Genomic DNA, 20,484 nt, shown 5'->3' on the forward strand with positions numbered 1-20,484 from the left:
CGGGGGACACGAGACGACGATGAGAGCGCGGTGGGGGGTCATGGCCCGGGAATTTCTGCAGCGGTGTATGATCACCGAGCATGTTTTTTTCCAGTCCCTTTTGCCTTGGTTGTTCAGGCTACGTAGACTGCAGTTACAACGATCATGCTATGTGATGTTCCATCGGATGCAAGTCAGTCAGCCATGGATATGGAAGAACATGGCAAACCAGATGCTCTACCTAATGGAGCACACCGTCCTTGTACCTTAATCCAGTTGTTAATCCATTTCAAGATTAATGCTTGATGCTTCAACTTTTGTTAAGTGGACGATGAAGCACACGCGGTCTGATTAATCGACGACGAGCCGAGCCGAGCCAAGCAGAGCAACGCTTTCTTCGCCTCGTAGATCGCCGCCATCTCTCCGCGCCGCGGTGACCATTTGCCGATACAAAACGTACAGGAATCAAGCTCGCCCGTTGATCTGCCGCACTGCAAATCGAGCAGTTTCATATTCACCTCTCCCTCGAAGTTCCCGCGCGCCGCTGACTTCCTCTGCAGTCTGCAGCCAGACCGAACAGAATGGAATCGTTCAGTAGCCGCAACTAGCAACGCAACGCAACGATCGAGAGAGAAGCTACCTACACTGTGCGCGTCGAAACGTGCACGGTGCACCTGCAAAATCTGCTGGCATGGCGGCGGCCGGCGGGGGACGGCTGGGGAGGCAGTGGCAGGCGCGGGGCAGCAGCAACAAGCAGACGCAGCGGACCATCAACAGCATCATGATCACCCTGCTCGCCACCTTCATCGCCCTCCTCGTCCTCCGCGGCACCATCGGCATCGGCCGCCTCGCCTACAGCTGCGTCGTCGTCGCTGGCTCCGACGGCGCAGTGGCCGACGCCGGGATCGTCGAGGACATCGAGCGCGTCCGCCGCGAGATCGGCTCCGACTCCGACCCTGAAGACGATGACGCAGCGTCCAGCTCGGCCACGCAGTACTACGACCACGGCAATGCCTGGTCGACGACGAACTACAGCCTCGGCCCCAGGGTCACGCGCTGGAACGCCAAGCGCCGGCAGTGGCTGTACCGGAACCCGGGGTTCCCGTCCCGCGACGCGAGCGGCAACCCGCGGACCCTGCTTGTCACCGGTTCGCCGCCGGGGCCCTGCGACAACCCCATCGGCGACCACTACCTGCTCAAGGCCACCAAGAACAAGATCGACTACTGCCGCCTCCACGGAATCGAGATCGTGCACAACATGTTAGACAAAGTCAATTGTATTCATAGTTCGGTTAGTGGCGTGCGTGTATGCAGGTAGTGCCGAGTCTATCGGATCATGGCCAAGTCCATGGCCTGAATATTAGGATCGTTAGGTAGTGGCGTGGTGCCGCCACTCCTCTCTCACTCTGTACCGATCTCTATATATACAACCTTGATCCAGAGGGATCGGTGCGTTTTTGTCACAACACCTTCTTCTCATTCTCTTTTATGGTGTCAGAGCCTAAGATCCAAAGCCACACTGCTTCATCACCATGTCCGGCACCCCGGCAACCCCGGTTTCCTCCGCTGCATCCCTCACAAACATTTCCACCTCAACCTCAACCGCTGTTCAGCCAGGCCTACTGCCAACACCAACATTCAATCACTTGATCAACATCAAGCTCTCGTAGGACAATTACCTACTGTGGACGGCGCAAGTCCTGCCCTACTTGAGAAGCCAACATCTTCTTGGCTACGTCGACAGCACTGTGGCGCGCCCCAATCAGACCATCACCATTGATGGCGAAGGTGGTCCTCAGATAGCCATCAACACAAAGTATGCCCTCTGGTACCAGCAAGATCAATTGGTACTGAGTGCGCTCCTATCTTCTCTCACCGAGGAGGTACTCGCAAGCGTCGTCCTCCTGTCTACGGTGCGTGACGTGTGGCGCACACTGGAGACCATGTTCATGTCAAGTTCACGGGCACGTGTCCTGCAAATCCGTATGCAACTCACCACAATTCAGAAGAAGGATCGTAGCATCACTGAATATTTCCGCAAAGTGAAGGGCCGCCTCACCAACACACTCTCATCAATCGGCAAGCCGCTCGAAGAGGAGGAGATCATCTGCTACATGCTGCGCGGCCTCGGCTCCGAATATGATCCTCTAGTGATAAGCATCACAACGTGCCCTGACCCCGTCACGATTTGTGACGTCTATGTGCACATGCTGAACTTCGAGCTACGCATCAAACAACATAACACAATTGTGCAAGTTTCTGCAAACAATGCCAGCAGGAATCATGGACGCAGTGGCGCGAGAAATGGGCGTGGTCGTGGCAATCGTGGCCGATCTTTCGGTGATCGCAATGGTAGCCAGAACTCTAGATCACAACCCAGCCGAGGAGGACAGACTGATGAAGCTCCCTGTCAAGTGTGCCACAAGTTTGGGCACGACGTCCTCCGCTGCTGGCATCGCTTCGACCACACCTATCAAGCCGACGACGCCACCAAAGTTATTGCAGCTGTTTCCAATGGGTACTCTGTTGACCCTAACTGGTACATCGACACCCGCGTGGCGGACCACATCACGCACGACCCTGAGTGTCTGACGACCAAGGAACACTACGCGCGGAGGTTATCAAGTTCATGTTGCGAATGGCGCAGGTCTGTCTATCACTCATGTTGGAAATTCACTTATTGCTGGCTTAGATCGACCACTTCATTTGAATCATATCCTGCATGCTCCTAGAATTTGTAGGCATTTGATTTTTGTTTGCAAACTAGCAACCGACAACAATGCATTTGTTGAATTTCATCCAAATTCCTTCTTTAAGGAGAAGACATTCACAGATGGTACCGTACAGTATTCAAATCGCACCTGTGGATTCTCGTGTTTAGTTACTGTTCATCAACCGACAAAAGCATTTTCTGTTTCTTCTGTGTCTAAACCTGACAGCCTCCAAGCTACTTTGGATCACCCAGCGTGGAGGCAGGCCATGGACAACGAGTACACAACATTGTTGAGAAATGACACCTGGGACTTAATTCCACCAAAACAGGGGATTAACCTGATTGACAGTCGATGGGTGTTTAAACTGAAGAAGAAGGCAAACGGGTCCGTGGATAGGTTCGAGGCCAGATTGGTCGCCAAGGGATTCATACAGCAGTATGGTGTCGATTACCTTGACACCTACTGTCTAGTGGTTAAACCTACAACAGTGCATGTTATTTTGTCCCTTGTAGTCTCTAAAGGATGGACGATGCACCTGATCGACATTCAAAATGCCTTCCTCCATGGTGTTCTTGAAGAAGAGGTGTGTATGAAGCAACCACCGGGGTACGAAGATCCACACAAGCCATCCAATTACATATGTCATCTCAAGAAATCTTTGTATGGATTGAAGCAGGCTCCTCGAGCCTGACATTCTCGACTGACCAGCAAGCTACAAGAACACAGTTTCAGACCGTCAAGAGCTGATGCTTCCCTATTCATATTCAACATAGAAGGGGTAACCATGTATATGCTTATCTACGTGGACGACATAATCATCATCAGTTCATCTCCTGGTGCCACAAGGAAGCTGATCCATCAACTGACAGAAGATTTTGCTGTTAAGGACCTTGGCAAGTTAGAATACTTTCTGGGGATAGAAGTGAAGCCAGAGGAGGAAGGCACTGTTCTACTCTCTCAGAAACGTTATGCTCTTGATCTTCTAAAGAGGGCAAACATGGAGTGGTGCAAGCCAATTTCAACACCCATGTCATCAACAGATAAATTGTCCATAGAACAAGGGAAAGAATTGACGGAGTCTGAGAAACTTCAGTACCGAAGCATCATTGGAGGGCTGCAGTACTTAACCGTAACATGACCCAATATCTCATTTGCTGTTAATCGGGTATGTCAGTTCATTCAATCCCCAACCGATTGTCACTAGGCTGCAGTAAAGCGAGTGCTTCGGTATATCAAAGGCACACTGAATCAAGGACTGAAGTTTTAGAGGTCAACCACATCCACCATTAGTGGGTTTTCGGATGCTGACTGTGTTGGATGCCCTGACGATCGTAGATCAACTGGTGGCTTTGTTGTTTTCCTGGGATCCAATTTGGTATCCTGGAGCTCACGCAAACAACCAACGGTTTCTCGGTCAAGCACAGAGGCTGAGTACAAGGCTATCGCAAATGTTACTGCCGAAATCATTTGGATGCAGTCTCTGCTTAAAGAGCTCGGTGTATTTCAGTACAAACCTCCTCTACTTTGGTATGATAACCTCGGTGCAACCTATCTCACCACAAATCCAGTGTTTCACGCTAGGATGAAGCACATTGAGATAGACTTCTACTTTGTCCGTGAGCAAGTGGCACGTAAAGCTATGGAGGTACGGTTTATTTCGTCGAAAGATTAGCTTGCAGATATCTTCACGAAGCCATTGTCATGAGTTCCATTCAACTCAATTTACCACAATCTCAACTTAAGAAGACTACATTGTGATTGAGGGGGGCTGTTAGACAAAGTCAATTGTATTTATAGTTCGGTTAGTGGCGTGCGTGTATGCAGGTAGTGCGGAGTCTATCGGATCATGGCCAAGTCCATGGCCTAAATATTAGGATCGTTAGGTAGTGCCGCCACTCCTCTCTCACTCTGTACTGATATCTATACATACAACCTTGATCCAGAGGGATCGGTGCATTTTGGCACAACACCTTTCTTCTCATTCTCTTTTACAACATGGCTCACCTGGACCCCGAGCTCGCCGGTTGCTGGTCCAATATCCCGCTGCTGCGCCGGCTGATGCTGGCGCACCCGGAGGTGGAGTGGGTGCGGTGGATGGACAGCGACGCGCTCTTCACAGACATGGGCTTCGAGCTCCCGCTCGAGCGCTACGTGGGAAGCAACCTCATCATACACGCCCACCACGACCTCGTCTTCAAGAAGCGCTCCTGGGTCGCCCTCAACACCGGCAGCTTCCTTCTCCGCAACTGCCAGTGGTCGCTGGAGCTTCTCGACGGCTGGGCCACAATGGGGCCGAAAGGCCGCACCCGCGACGAGGCCGGGAAGCTACTGACGGCGATCCTGAAGGGCCGGCCGGCGTTCGAGGCCGACGACCAGTCCACGTTCATGTATTAGGCTCATGCGTCTTGACTTGTTGTCTTCACTCGCCGTGAACAGGTGTTATTCTCATCATGTGAGTGACAGAGGCGGACCCCGTGAGGCAGCATTCCGTTTGGTATCCTGCATTCGTGCTCGTGGAAACATGCTGCCCATCCTGCTTGAACGACTAACTCATTCGCCAACTACTCGTGACTATGGATCTGTTTGGATCAGCTAGAGTTTATAGAAAACTGTTTTTAAAAGCTCTAACTGATTCAAACAGCATAGCTTTTTGTCCAACTTATAATAATCTAACCACCCAGTTTTTTATAATCTCATAAGCTAGAGAGAGCCAGCTTATTTCAGCCAATACATGTCAAAAAAACCCTTTTGCCCTTCACCCCCTCTCACCCGTACGCGTTTGCATGTCAACAATAAAGGTAAGGGTACTATAGATAATCAACACACAAAACCAACAATAAGCCAGCTTATAATTTAGAGATCCAAACAGTTTCTAACTTTTTACTAGCCAGCTTTTAACAATTCATAAGCTATAAGTCAACTTTCTATAAACTCTAGCTGATTCAAACAAGACTTATATCTGTTCATGGGCAACCAACCCATCTCTCAGAAAACGAGCAACCATGCAAAATTCTTCAAAGGGTGCGTAGATGTCAGGGTCGAAGTCGTCATCGAATCTGACTCCTCCTTCGATCGAAGGGAAATCCATGTGATGAGTCGGAAGATGTGAATCTTTGACTATCTTTTCCACGAACGATGCCAACTGTTGACAATTCGTAAATTGGTATTGACAATTCGGAAATATTGGGAAAAATAGCAACTCAGCGTAGAGGAAATTGGACACAAGAGACACAAGAATTTTTACACAGATTCGAGCTTCTCAAAAATAATAATCATACGTTCTGTTTGGATGTGTATTATATATCGAGAAGGATATGCCTATTCTACAAGGCTACTGGACCCTTAACCTAGTCGGGAGGAACTCGCCGAGTAGGAGGTGGTCTCGAGTAGGTATAGACATCGAGAGCTGTTTCTCGGGACTTGGCTAGATTGGCTCTGCCTTGAGATCCGATTGGCTTGACTTGACTTGAGATGTGATGTGTTCTCTTGTCTTCTATTTTGTTTTCTCCCTCTCCATCCTTCGATTTTACAGGGGAGATGTAGCAGAGTCCGGACCTGATTTTGTTTTGGGATTATATTAAGAAAACGAGACGGTACAACCCCTTTGAAATTTAGGACCCTGAGAAAAGAACAAATAGCAAAAAAACTTTGCAACTCCTCAGCTTCTTCTTCCTCAGGTCCGGGCATTCCTCCTGGTCGCCATCACGCTGCAGAACCAGAGCCAAGCAGCGGAAGGCACCGAAGATCACTCCTCCCACCAAATCCGAAAAAGAGACCCCAACCTTGGAAAGCCGCATGTGGCAGTGCCACGACGCCATAGACGGGACACATCTAAAGCTAATGGGGAGCATCGACAGCCTCTTCATCGGATTGAGTGGAGGTAAGACTTCCCTAGCGCCACCACACTCGAACACGCGAAGGATGAAGACCTAAACTCATTTTTGCCATCGCCGGCATAACGCTATGCCATAGTAGATGGGGATCTCTACCGGTGCGGTGCAGGCGGCGTCCTCCTGAAATGCATCACCCGGGCAGAAGGCGGCGAGCTTCTCACTGAGGTCCATGAGGGCGAGTGCGGTGGCCATACATCGTTCCGCACGTTGGTCGGGAAGGCCTTCCGGTAAGGTTTCTACTAGCCTACAGCCCTCCAGGATGCTTCCGAGTTGGTTCGGCGCTGCAGGGCGTGCCAGTTCCATGCAAAGAAGATTCACCAGCCAACTTAGGCTCTTCAAACCATCCCCCTGTCATGGCCCTTCGCGGTCTGGGGGCTGGACATTCTGGGTCCATTCCCCCGAGCAATTGGGGGCTATGAGTACCTCTACGTCGCCATCGATAAGTTTACCAAGTGGCCGAAGGCGGTTCCTGTCGTCAAGGTTACCAAGAACACGGCGCTCTAGTTCATCCGCGGTATCACCAGTCGCTTCGACGTCCCGAACCGGATCATCACCGATAACGACACTCACTTCACAAGTGCCTTGTTCGGGGACTACTGCGAGGACCTCGGCATCAAGCTCTGTTTCGCCTCCGTCGCTCATCCTCGGAGCAATGGGCAGGTCGAGCGCGCCAATGCGGAAATACTGATGGGGCTCAAAACCCGGACCTACAACATACTCGCAAAGCACGGGAAAGGGTGGATAGGCGAGCTGCCTGCTGTGCTATGGGCCAATCGGACCACGCCAAGAAGCGCTACCGGGGAAACTCCTTTCTTCCTTGTGTACGGCGCTGAGGCAGTCCTTCCCTCCGAGCTCACTCTAGGCTCCCCTCGGGTGCATACCTACTCTGAAGGCAAACAGGAACAACGAAGGCGCGACGACGTCGACTACTTGGAAGAGCGCCGGCGGTGTGCCACCGTCCGAGCAGCCCGCTACCAGCAAAGCCTGCGGCGCTATCATCAGCGTCACGTCCGGGCCCGGTCCCTCGAGGTGGGGGATCTAGTTCTCCGACGCGTCCAATCACGTGAAGGAAGGAATAAACTGTCCCCTATGTGGGAAGGCCCCTTTACCGTGATCGGTGTCCCGCGAGAAGGCTCCTTTTTTGCTGGCTGCAGAGGACAGGCAGCCGCTCCCCAACGCGTGGAACATCGAGCATCTGCGCAAGTTCTTCCTGTAGATGGCATGTATGTGCTCGGGCCAACCAGGCCGGGGGCTCCCCCCCACCCCGCCCAAGTTGGCCGGGGGCTACCACTAACCGGGTAAGTCACCCAGTCTTGTAAAAATTGTCAATACAACATATATATGTTGTCAATGTCCAGTTCTTACTTCAAATTTTATTTTTTCTGGAAACCATATGTTTAATCTGTCTGGTGAGATGCTCGATTGTGCGAGAAAAACTTGCTCTCTCATTTTCCCTGTTGATAAAAGAATCCCGATTGGTACGCGCATGGGCAGTTGCCTCTGACTTATGTCTGTCGTGGTAGGCTGTGGTGTTCGGTGTCATGCCAGTACCCCGGGCATCACCGAGTCCCTGGGGTTCTCGGATAATCCTATCGCTCAAGCAAAGAGTAGTCCGGAGCCTAGGCCCTAGGGGCGGGCTGTCGGTGCTCGGTCTGGTCTGTCATACCCGGGCGCCACCGAACCATAGAACCTCTGGGTTATGCCTCTACCTGTATAGTCCGCCGTTTCAGGTATTCGAGAGGTCTCGGGTCGAAAACGAGAGCAGTCTATAATGAGTACCGCACTAACAGAGCGCACCAAGCAAAGAATCTTTCTATTTTCTCAAGTCACAGATCAACAACCAAGAGAAAAAGCAGCTCGACCGCGAGGGCCTCAGTGCCCAGGTCGCTGCTCGGGCCTAGGGGTCCTCGGTTGGTCCTACCGCTCGGGCATGAGTGGTCGGGATAGCCTGGTCCCGGGCTCCCCATCATGCTCCCCAGTGCTCGGGCGCTCCAACCGAAGGAACCAAGTTCCCGGACACCCCGAGCTTGGAGCGTATGCCTCTCCTGGATCGATCGGCCGAAAAGCTGACAGCTGTCCGGTGAGTGGTTAAAGTTATATGAATTTACATTCAGTAATCTACTGTTCCCGAGTTATCCTCGGGGCCCTCGCATTCTAATCTGTTCAGCGAGATGGTCTTCTCATGCACAAAACCCTGCCCACGTGTCCGCTTTTCCCAAAACGACAGAACGGACAGTAAAAAGGTGTACCGTATGAATGGCAATGTCTTACCGAAGTCCTTCATAGTGGTCATGGTGTTCGGTCCGCTTAAAAGGCCCTGGGCAATACCGAGCCTCTAGGGTTCTCGGGTAATCTCACCGCTCGAGCAAAGAGCGGTTGGGAGCCTAGACCCTGGGGGCGGGCTGTCGGTGCTCGGTCCGGTCCGTCCTAGCCCGGGCACCACCAGACCGTGGGGACTCTTGGTCGTATTTCCTCCCGCACACGTCTCCGGTCTACTTATCTGAGTGGTCGCAAAATGGGAAAGCGTTCACTGGTCCTAGCGTGCCCCGTGCTGGATCGACCTATCTCCCGGGCAAAAAAGTTCGTGCCTTTGTCTCTTGACTTAGCCGCTGCGGACTCGCGAGGGCTTGGGGGCTGAACACGTAAAGAAGGCCTCACTACTCAGGCGATGAGTGGTCAGGGCGACTTCGTTCTCGGGGAGGGAAAGGTCGGGCTTGGTCTGACTGAGTACTCCTTGGGACATCAAGTGAAAAGAACAGAGACTTCATCAAGCATTTGAGAGAACACTGGAGTTGCGACCCCAAAGAAAGGCTTCCATTATTTTCAACAGAAAGGATAGCTATTCTGAGGGATCACTCCCATATTTACATCAAGTCAAAGAAAAAGAAAACTACAAAAGCCTAATCTAAGTCTGAGTCGTCGGGCTGAGAAGGTGGCGCGGACTCCTCGCCGCTGCTGCTAGTGTCCGGCGGCGGCTCCCGCATGAAACAAGCTGCCACCTTGGCGGCGACGCCCAGGACAGCCTCCCGGGCGACCTCCTCCTCGGCCTCGACCACCCCTTCCCGAGCTGGCTCCAGCGAGAAGTTCGGGTCCCGGCTCCGGTAGCAAGCCAGGACGTGCTAGGCCACCGCTTGGGCCAGGCCACGCCCTTCCCGGGCAGCTAGCTCCTGCACGACCTAGGGAAGCGCCTTGAGCCGATGGCTAATCTCCTCGAAGCCGAGGACGATATGGCCGATGGTCGCTCGTTCCATCCCCTTCTCACCCATGTGGACTCGCCTGAGCCCGGCCACCCTCACGGACCTCCGTGCCTGCCGAAGGATGTCTCTCATCATCAGCTTCACATTGGTCCGCTCGGCGCTAACGGTCTCGAGCTCGTCCTTCAGGATCTGTAGCCACTCCTCCAAGCTCAGTCCCTCGGCCGTGCTGGTCGGGACGGCGACGGGTGCCGAGACTTCGGCTTGCTTCTGGTTCACCTGCTCAGTGAGGGCAGAGAGGGCCTGCTCCCGAGCAGTCAGCTCTGACTCCCATTGGGCGGCCCGCTCCTCCCGAGCAGTTAAGGCTGCCTCCGCCTCGGCAGCCTCCGCCTCCCGGCGAGTCAGTAGCTCCTCCCGGGCGTCCAGAGTCGTCGCCGTGATGCCGACGTCGGTCTCACGGATCGCGACGTCCTCCTCCCGACGCTGGAGCTCGGCGCGGCTCTGCTCAATCTCGTCCTTTTGGCGGGCTAAGTCCTCCTGGGAGGCCTCCACCGCCCTCTCGCGTGACAGGATTGCGTCCTCCCGAGCCCGCACCAATCTCTCCCTGGCGAGTACCTCAGGCGGGTGGCTTCTTATTGCTCGGTGATGGCCTCCTCGCGTATCTCGTCCAGGGTCTGCCTCTCTGCGTCCATCGCACGCTGCTCCTTCTCGTGGGCGGTGCGCGCCGCGGCGACGCGGGCCTCCAAAAGGCGGCTGATCTCCACCAGCCGCTCCCTCTCCTCAACAAGGGCGGCGCGGTCCGCCTCAAGTTGTGTCCTCTCCCCCGCCACGGTCACCTCCAGCCGCTCGATCACCTCCCGGGCGCTTCCTAGCACGTCCGGGAGGGGTTCTGCGGCCTGACTGGAATACAGCCGGGCGCTGGGTCCCCTGCGAGCCCTCTCTGCCGAGGTGCTTGGGGTCCCCGAATGCTGCCACGCAGGCACCGCCCTTGACGAGGACATCCGCCCCGCACTCGATGTGCTCAGGGCGGGCTCGGCCGGTGCCGGCTGCTCGGGAGCGGCCTCTGCCCTCGGCTCGGGGCAGGGCGTCGCCTGCAGCTCTGGTTCGGCCGATGCGCTCTGCGGCTCCGGCTCCACCAGCGCGCTCGGCTCAGGCACGCTTGGCTCGGGGGCTGGAGCCGGCCTCGGCGCCTCCGACCATCCTTGGTCTCCGGCGGCGTCTTTAGGCGGCCTGAAAGAGAAAATAAGGTCAGTCTCCTAACTTACTCCAGGCGAAGCATGCTCGGGGAAAAGGAAGAGACTTACGCATTTTTGGGTCTTCGGTATTGCCATCGTGATTCCGGGATCTTGTACTCCGGGCCCGACGGCTTTGGCCAGGAATCTTCCCTCCTCCTCTTCGGTGGGGGGCTCTGCAGGGCCACCGCGGAGTCCGTCTCTGGCGGCGGGCCGGCTTGGGCACTCGCTGTACAGGCGCTCCCGTGCCGGCCTTGGTCTCTGGGCTCTGGCGCCCGGGTGCCCGTCGCCGGCGGCGGGCCAGCTTGGGCACTCGCTGTAGACCCGTTCGAGTGCTGGCCTTGGTCTCCGGGTTCCAGAACCGCAGATGCCGCCTCCGTCGCAGACCCCGCGCCGGACGATTGGCCGCCCCGGCCTCCCTCCTTCGCACAGCCTACCGACGGTCGCTGCCACGGAGGTGACGGCGATGACGAGGACGTCGGCGTAGGAACGAAAGTCCGGGGGCGTTTCCCTTTGTCCCCCGGCGCTGTCGCCACCCCGCTGCCGGTGGTGCTTCCTCCACCGGCCTGCCGCCCATGGCGCTCGAGCCATCGGTCTGCGCCGGGCCGCCCACGGCCCCCTTGCCACTCATCTGCGGCCTGCTGCTAGCGGCGCTCCCGCTGGAGGCACTCGGAGCGCGGCTGGTCGCCTCATCCACCCCTGTAATCTGGATAGTCCCGGGGTTCCGGCGCCCTGGCCGGTCGACCAGCCCTTGGGCGTCGAACTCGGGCAGCGTCGCTTGCAGCACCACCCGGTTCGAGTCGGCGCAAAGCGCCAGCTGCTCCCAGGGAAGCACCGCCCTGGTCAGGTCCTCCACGCCCGTCACCACCCGGAGCAGGCCCCCAGTGCCGCATCGTCCAGGTCCCACTCCGCGCTGATCTGGGTCCTGGTGATGTCCTGGGAGCCCGTGTACATCCAGTAGGGCCGGACTCGCTCCTGCAGAGGCGCCAGGCGGCAGCGCAGGTAGTCCGTCACCACCATCACCAAAGTAAGGCCGGCCTGGCGCAGGAAGTCGATGCGGTCCAGGACCGGCTCCATCCGCTTGTCCGTCTGCGGTGGTGCCTCCCAGATTGACCTCTGGGGCTCCGCCGCCATCTCCGGCAGCATAAGGCGGTCGTGGGGACTAACGTCGATGTAGAACCAGTCGCGCCGCCAGTCGTTCCATTTGCTCCACAGCAACTGGGGAATGTACTGCTCCGCCAAGCCGTCCCACAGCCGGAAGTTGCAGTAGTCGGTGACATCAGTGGTGGAGAAGCCCCTCTTCTTCCCGGCCGGCCGCAGCACGAAGAAGTGTCGGAAGAGCGACACCGACGATGGCACCCCCACGAACATCTCGTAGAAGTGGGCGAAGATCGCCAGGGCGACGACCGAGTTCGGGCTGAGGTGCACCGGCTGGATCCCAAACGTGTCGAGGATCTGGAGGAAGAAGGTCGAGAACGGCGGCACCAGCCCGGCCGCCACAAAGGAGGCGAAGAGAACGATGCGCCCCGGCTGGTCCGTCACCGGTGGGAAGCTCGCCGGCCTCACCACCGAGGCCTCCCGCTGGCCTTCGGGCACCATCATCTTCCGTACTTTGTCCGCCGCCTCCTCATTGACGAACCGGGACTCCGGCAGCACGCTGTCGGGTGTCTTGTCGCGGCGGCTTCCTCCCGCTCTCGGCATATTGTCAGGGTGGGGGATGAGTTGGAACGGTGGGGGAAGAGAGGTGCGCTGATCGCCTAAGGAAGGTCGAGAGCTCAGGAGCGCAAGGAAGAAGAAGACTTGATCGCAAAGATGGCGTAAAGAGGGGGGCGGTTCACTCCTCTCCTCCTTTTATACTCCAGGGAAATTCAAACGTCGCCTGCCGCGGCACACTTGCGAGACGATTTCCTCGGCTAGCGCAACCGCCAGGCGAATCTCCCTCGGGCCGCGCGGTTGTCAGCAGTTGCCAGGCGCACTTTCCTTGATCAACGCGGTTGCCACGCGCGCCTCCTGCCTTGTTATCACGCGCCGCCCGCCTCGTTATCACGCGCCTCGGGAGTCGGCTGGACGCGCGTTCGTTCGGCTCCCCGTTGGGTCGTACCAGAAGCCCAGGCCGAAGAGACCAGCGCAGTCTCTGGGCCATCGCCTGCCAATGGGCCCGGGGGCTGCTGTTGGTGAATCAGGAACCAGAGGTCCCCGAATCCCGAGGTCGGGCCAGAAATCCGTCACGTGGCGCCCTCCCGCGGGGTCATCTCCGCGAGGTAAAAAAGACTAAGTCCCGGTAGAGGGTGCTCGGGGCCACAGTCAGTGGTCCCCGAGTACCCAGGTTCCCCGATGATCTGTGAAGACTAAGTGACCGGCAAGAAAGTGGTCGGGGAGGTGAACAGTGACCCCCGAGCACCCAAGTCCCCCGACGACCAGGAGAACCGAGTACCGGGAGGGGTGTGCCCAGGGCTGCGAGCAGTGGCCCCCAGGGCACCCGAGTACCCCGAGGACCCAAGGAAGGTAGTTCCAGGAGAGAGTGCTCGAGGCTGCGAGCAGCGGCCTCCGAGCACTCGGTTCCCCGAGGATCCGTACAGCCAAGCCCGGGAGAGAGTGCTTGGGCCATGAACAGTGGCCCCCGAGCACTCGGTTCCCCGAGGACCAAGAGAGGGCGTTCTCGGGAGAGAGTGCTCGGGGAGGTGAACAGTGACCCTCGAGCACTCGGTTCCCCGACGGCCCAAGGAGTCTTCCATCGGTGGCCCCCACAGGGGTCCAGCGATGAGGTGTCAGTCAGTGAAAGGCCCGATGCCGCATTTAAGAGCGCGCGTGGCCTGTCACCTCCAACTGCTCCCGCCACGCTCGGTGTCAGTCCCTGCCATACTCTGGTAGAAGGGCGTGGGGACATTTAATGCACGGGTCCCATCCCGTGCCATCCGGCGTGCCTCGGGATAGCATCGCGAGGCCCGAGGCATTTCGTCTGCAGTGCTGCTGTGGCAGGTGAACAAGACCGGGCGGGCACGCCGGGCTGCTCTACGGCTGCCCGGTGGGCCCTATCCACGGCGCCTGTTGCCAGCGCCATTATGATGACTGAAGACTAGGCACGGGGCGCGTTTTCAACCCCCGTCACTTCACGCAGAGGCCATGGTGACGCCCTTTCCATTTATGGCGCATTGGAACTCGTGCCCTCCCTTTCAGGGCACGCTACCGCCGGCGGGTATTTAAAGCAGCCGGCAGCACGGACAAAGACAAGTTGAAGTCTACGATGAAAACAAGCTCGAACACAAAATTGCACACAGAGCCAACAGAGTCCAACAGAGATCGAAGAACACCTTCGTACGAGCATAGAAACCGAAGAACAAGGAGCCCGAGACTCTAGGATAGACAAACATTCTTGTAACTAGCACATTCCTGAGAGACATTCTTAGGGCATTTATAGCATCTACACAGGAGTAGGGTGTTACGCGCAGTGCGGCCCGAACCTGTCTAAAAATCCCCCAGCGCATTTACTCTTTTCTGCATTGGATCATTCTACCCCACCTGCCATCACATTTACATCCATTTATTTCTCCAGCAAACTTATTCAGAATCATTCCCCGGCCGAATCTCTAAAAAGAATCTCTCAGGATCCTTGCGACAGGAGCTAACCCTCCAACACTTACCAATCCAAAAAAAATTATTGTTCACGCGTAGCCGGGTACCTTCTCCCCTCTGCAGGGCCTCTCCCTTGTCAAGTCAATTTAAGGAGAGCTTACTTCTCCCTCTCCATACGCACGTAGGCCGGAACCGTCTCCCCCTCTGCAGGGCCTCTCCTCTTTCCAGGTTAGTGCATGCAAACTCTTGCTTCTATCTATGCTCAAATGTGAGTTTCATATGCACTAGAATTAAGCTGCGCTCTTCCATTTCTATTGGTTTTCTTTATCACTTCCTTCTTGCTCTAGCTCTCGTTAGTTAATCATGTCATGTGAAAGGATTTCTCGCTGGTTAATCGCGTCGAAGCTTAGCTAGTTCTAATAGGAGATATAGAACAGTCTGGAGTAGTAGCTAGCTTTTTGAGCATCACTTTCTATATTTTGCTGCTCGGTTCGACGCTGGAGATGGCACTGAGTGTGCCCTATCTGTGGGTGAACAAGCAGGGCTGCTTTATATTTTCTGTCTTTATAGTTCTGATTTCTGAACTGCTAGCGATAGCAGTAGCTTTTGAATCTATTACATATTCTAACATCCTGGGATCGGCGGCCTCTCAGGCCAGTTCCCTAGCTGTAGCTAATGTTCATAATATGTGGATCTACCCCATCACTGTCGGTTTTAGAAAATAACCGACAATGATGGGTTATTATCACTGTTGCCGGTTCATATCAACAACCGGTGTTTGTTATGCACTGGCAGTGAAATAGGAGCCTGACTCGTATTTTTCATTGGATCCACTTTAGTCACGCGTTCATATCTGCTCATTACTGTCAGTTCATATTAACAACAGCAATGATACTATCACCGCCGATGTTTGTTATGAACTGGAAGTAAAACAGGAGCCGGACCGAATTTTTCATTGAATCCACTTTAGTCATGTGTTCACATCCGCTCATCACTGCCGATTCATAATAACAACTGAAAGTGATACTATCAATACCAGTGTTTGTTACGAACCGGCAGCGAAACAGGGGCCGGACCCAAATTTTCCATTGGATGAGTAATTTGTCCCATGGGCGCGCGTAGGCGCACCAATCATCCTAGTTAAGCTTAATTTAGTGAGAATCTCCCCTATCATAATTTTCCCAGTGCAAAGGTTTATCTAACGGAAAAATGCAAAAACCCCCCAAAAGTCACTTGAATTTTGACTTCCCCCAAAAGTTATTTTGTTGCAAAAAGCCCCCCCCCCCCCAAAAGATTGACTTTGTTGGAAAAAAAACCCCAAAAAGTAAAAAAAATAAAAAAAATCACAAAAAATTCTAAAAACAACTAGAGACAATTATAAGACCTTCTGTGAAATTTGTTTTCAAAAATAATATCCTTTGCATCATATTTCATGAAGAGGAAGTTTGGGAAACAAAGAAAAATGTGCAGCTCATTTATTAACTCGTGTTATTTTAACTTTTTCATGTCTACCATTATTTTTCTTACACAAATAATTGTTTAAGTAAACTAATAAAAGTGGTTTCACTAATTTTGGGGGTGTTATGGATTAGTTATGAATTAATCTATCTGCAACACATTTACTCAATCATGCATGTTACAATAACTATTTCAAGATTTCATGTATTTTTACAAGATAGAGGATCATGTAAGAAGACTAAAAAAATTTGTTTCATGATTTTTGGATTAGTAAATAATTAACTACACATTTAACTCGAATTAATAAATGAGCTGCACGTTTTTCTTTTTGTTTTCAAACTTACTCTCCATGAAATATGATGCGAAGGATATTATTTTTGAAAAAAAAAAATCACAAAAGGTCTTAGAATTGTCTCTAGTTTTTTTAGAATTTTTTGTGATTTTTTTAAAATTTTGTTTGAATTTTTGGGGGTGTTTTTGCAACAAAACCAAACCTTTGGGGGTTTTTTTGCAACAAAATAACTTTAGGGGGGAAAGTCAAAATCCAAATGACTTTTGGGGGTTTGCATTTTTCCCTTTATCTAATGTTAAGGTTCTTTTCTGAACATGAAATTTAATAGAGTTGGTAGCATGTTGCTTTCATGGAGAGATTCATTTCTTGACTTCATAGACTTGACAGCCTTTTTAAAATTTGCAGAGTGCATAAACTAGGACGGAATTAGCTAGGGAGGGTGCATGGAACAACTAGTCGTGTTCATTTGTTGGATTTTGGAAAAGCCTTTGACTGACATGAGGTTTCATCCATGTATGGTCATACGATCCCTGTCTTTCTTTTGATTGCGTAAGGTGCAAGGAGTCGGAGTTTTTGGTTTTTGAACAACTAAACCTTAACATGTCATGCAATACAACTAAGTCCTATGATCAGGTACATATATACAGCTAAGCAAGGCATCTTATAAAAGCAAACATTTTATGTCACACCTGCTTATTACTAGCTTATATTTGTTTAAGACGCCATGACAAGGAGCAGAGCTGGTGGCTTGTCGCCCGGCCTTGTGGACATATTTTAACTTCACCATCTATGTGGCCCGGGTAATTTACTATTGTGCAACTTGCTTGGATGATTAGAAGAGACTAAGCACTTGCAAACAAATTTTAGCAATAATACATCTGCCTGCGGGTCATGATGAATACTCCTAGGGTGTGTTTGGTTACCTTTATACCCCTAGCCTGGCTCGTTGTTGTAAACCTTTAATCTGTTATCAATGATAGTGAAACCTAGAGATGCCCTCGTTTCAAAAGAAGAAACAGCATGGAGAATAATTCACAGCATGCAAGTTCGACGCCAACGGATATTACATTACGATTGCTAGAAGATATTACGCATGATTTTTCTGAGGAGCACAAAGTTGGTAGTGGTGGGTATGGACAAGTTTTCAAGGTATTATCAATTAATATACTTATATTGCTATTTTTCATAAGAAACCCATGACCACGTATATACTAACAAGGCATCTTCATGACTTTAACAGGGAGTACATAATGGGGTAGAGATTGCTGTGAAGAAGCTTCATCACATGCCGGGGCTTGACGATGTGCAATTTAAGAATGAATTTAATAATCTTATGAGGGTCCAGCATAAAAATATTGTACGACTGGTTGGCTACTGCTATGAAATACGGCATAAACATTTTGAGCAGAACGGAGGATATGTTTTTGCTCAGATGGTAGAAAGAGCTCTATGCTTTGAATATTTGGAGGGTGGAAGCCTTGACAAACATCTTTCTGGTATGACAGTGCTCTACTTAGAGTATGCTAATATTTTATATGTAAGTAAAGAGAATTGATCTCTAAATTTACATGGTAACGTACTTTCTGTTTACTTCTACAGATGAATCCTGCGGACTTGATTGGGACACACGTTACAAAATAATTAAGGGGATTTCTGAGGGTTTAGATTACCTTCATAATGGATCCAAAGAGTCAATTTTCCATTTGGACTTAAAACCTGCAAACATATTGCTGGATAAGAACATGATGCCAAAAATTGGAGATTTTGGCTTGTCAAGACTCTTTGCTTCAACAGCAACCTATACCACCAAAAAGATTATAGGAACAGCGTAAGTTGATACTTTATGAGAAAAAATCAATTCTTTTATTGTCTTTTATATAAAAGTGATAATTTTATTTGATACCATGCAGTGGATACATGCCACCAGAATACATCGACAAACGCAAAATCTCACCGAAGTTTGATGTATTCAGCTTGGGTGTTATAATCTTACAGGTAATGGTGGGACCTTTAGGTTATGCCAAATGTGCAGATATGCCTTCCGAAGAGTTTATTGAGCTCGTAAGAATTCTTTTTCCCCCTATATCATGAACAGAAATCTTTTTTGGCAAATAGTATATTGTGCCTTGCTCTACATGCATACCACCTATTGGCATTATGTTTCAACTTTGCAGGTACTTGGAAACTGGGGGAAAAGGCTACAAGCAATAATGCCATGGCATACATCACAGCAACTGAAGACATGCATCGAAATAGCGTTAAGATGTGTGGAGACAGACCGAGCGAAAAGACCTACCATAACCGAGATTGTCGATAAACTCAAAAAGATAGATACTGCAAAAAGATCACTCATAGGCCAGGTATTGTCACACTGATTTCATCAGTGCCTTCCCTCTTTCTTTTTTTTGTCCTTTCTTCCTACCCGTGAAATTCAAGTCTCGAGAAATTCAATAACCGGTTTGCCTTTGTCGCGAGCTACTAACACCATGAACTAGACCATAGAATCAAACTAGAGAACTCGTTTGCATTGCAAGACCGAGAAATATTACGGCAAGAATGTTAATTTTTCACTAAAAGAGCAGGTTTGTCAAACGAAAATTATCCAAACCATAGAGATTCCAAACATAGTAGTATAGAATTACTCATGGACACATTTGTATCTTGGTGCCCTTCTCCAATACAATATATAAATGAATGTAGTATAATAGTTAGATTTCCCATTATCCAGATTTAAGGTAATGGGCACACAGTATCAGGGTTCAAGTACCTCCTTGTCCACACCCTTTCAACAGGGGAAAGGCCTTTGCTTTCCCCTGAGGGTAGAAAAATCATGACCAAGATAGCGGTTGTAAAGCTACAAAACTTTCATCAAAGTGGAATCGTAGAATATCCTGTAATACGATAAGATAGTATATATACAATAGACATAGAAGAATTTAAATTTTCAATTGGAGGTTCATACTATAAAAAATGTAAACTTCTCGGATTTTATGCATTTTTATATCTTTTGGCTGACAGATTAGTAAAGATTTCATAGAAAAATTTGAATAGTTTTAAAATCCTATCACAAGTTAATTACTCATTTTTTCCAGAAAAAAAAAAGTACTCATAGAGTTATTACCGTATAATTTTTAGGGGTTATTAATTAGTACTGTAGGACGTACTTAGGGTAATGGTCCAACTTCAAACCTGAGCTTTTGGATTATACAATACCCTGTGGTGTCATGAAAGCAATAACCCTTTTCTTCCTCACAGAGCTCCGAGTCCGCAGTGTGTGCCGCGATGGACCCCCTCGAGCTACGCTTCCCATTCGAGCTAAACAAGGAGGTATCGTGCGTACTGCAGCTAACAAACAGGACAGACGACACCATTGCGTTTAATACAAAGATGAACCGGGAGAAGTACTACGCACAGCCAGACAAAGGCACCGTCCCACCATGGTCCAAGCGCTACATCATCGTGACCATGCGAGCACAGGAGAACACACCACCGGATATGCAGTGCAACGACATGTTCCTTGTGCAGAGCAGAAGACTGAGTAAGGAAGACCTCACACCTGACAACATTGCCGAACACTTCACGAGACTGATGGGTAAAGCGGTGGTGGTGGATGAGGAGAAGTTGCCGATTGTTTATGTTGGCGTTGCCTCAACCTCCACGCCCATCCCGCGTTAAGGGCCTGATGCGCGCACCACCTGCACCTCCGCCGATCCGCGTGCTTGTTATTTTTCCTTTGAGGGAATGCTAGCTTGTTATGTTTGTTGAACCTTTTAATGACACGTTATTCTGCCACTTTGTTGAAGAGCAAACACATGGCTCACTTACACGGAACACTTTATATATAGTACTCCATATTCATAATAGTGATCGTTTTAGACGTGATTCATGATGCCAAGGTGGGTTAACTATGGTGGCTTGTTTACCATTGTACACATATTAAGTCGAATGCGTTGGAGTCATACGTCACAACAATAAAGCATTATAGTCCATTTTGCAGGAACTCAACTCTCTATGTCAGCAAATACTTGATCGAATCCTAGCACGTATCTGTATCTTTTTGTTTGGCTGCTTAGATTTTTTACTCTTTTTTGGTATTCCTACTGGTTCATGTGTACAATACCAAACGGTTGCACCAGTCCGTATATAGTG

At 51.2% G+C, this 20,484-nt stretch overlaps 2 protein-coding genes and 1 non-coding gene across 3 annotated transcripts; all 3 read left to right on the plus strand.

Annotated features, from left to right (window-relative positions):
- The first annotated feature begins 643 nt into the window (after positions 1–643).
- Positions 644–5,087, plus strand: LOC133905389 (probable glycosyltransferase 3). Its single transcript, XM_062347145.1, has 2 exons — positions 644–1,237; positions 4,689–5,087. Exons 1-2 carry the CDS (start codon positions 671–673, stop codon positions 5,085–5,087), a joined length of 966 nt encoding a protein of 321 aa, XP_062203129.1. The 5' UTR covers positions 644–670.
- LOC133905603 (small nucleolar RNA Z247) lies at positions 2,064–2,202 on the plus strand. Its single transcript, XR_009907655.1, has one exon. It is a non-coding gene; the product is annotated as a small nucleolar RNA Z247 (small nucleolar RNA).
- Positions 5,088–14,709: 9,622 nt separating the features above from the next.
- Positions 14,710–20,217, plus strand: LOC133904319 (cysteine-rich receptor-like protein kinase 44). Its single transcript, XM_062345788.1, has 7 exons — positions 14,710–14,813; positions 17,316–17,484; positions 17,576–17,831; positions 17,935–18,163; positions 18,246–18,396; positions 18,510–18,695; positions 19,591–20,217. The coding sequence occupies exons 2-7, from the start codon at positions 17,356–17,358 to the stop codon at positions 20,008–20,010; spliced, it is 1,371 nt and encodes a 456-aa protein (XP_062201772.1). The 5' UTR covers positions 14,710–14,813; positions 17,316–17,355; the 3' UTR covers positions 20,011–20,217.
- The last annotated feature ends 267 nt before the right edge of the window (positions 20,218–20,484 follow it).

The sequence above is a fragment of the Phragmites australis genome, chromosome 22 (genome assembly GCF_958298935.1).
Source record: "Phragmites australis chromosome 22, lpPhrAust1.1, whole genome shotgun sequence".
Lineage (NCBI taxonomy): Eukaryota > Viridiplantae > Streptophyta > Magnoliopsida > Poales > Poaceae > Phragmites > Phragmites australis.

Coding starts and splice junctions, on each gene's coding strand:
- LOC133905389 (XM_062347145.1), top strand. CDS start 671: ATGGCGGCGGCCGGCGGGGGACGGCTGGGGAGGCAGTGGCAGGCGCGG. Junction 1,238..4,688: donor GAATCGAGATCGTGCACAAC/ATGTTAGACAAA, acceptor CTCTTTTACAAC/ATGGCTCACCTGGACCCCGA.
- LOC133904319 (XM_062345788.1), top strand. CDS start 17,356: ATGGAGAATAATTCACAGCATGCAAGTTCGACGCCAACGGATATTACA. Junction 17,485..17,575: donor GGTATGGACAAGTTTTCAAG/GTATTATCAATT, acceptor TGACTTTAACAG/GGAGTACATAATGGGGTAGA. Junction 18,164..18,245: donor AAAAAGATTATAGGAACAGC/GTAAGTTGATAC, acceptor GATACCATGCAG/TGGATACATGCCACCAGAAT.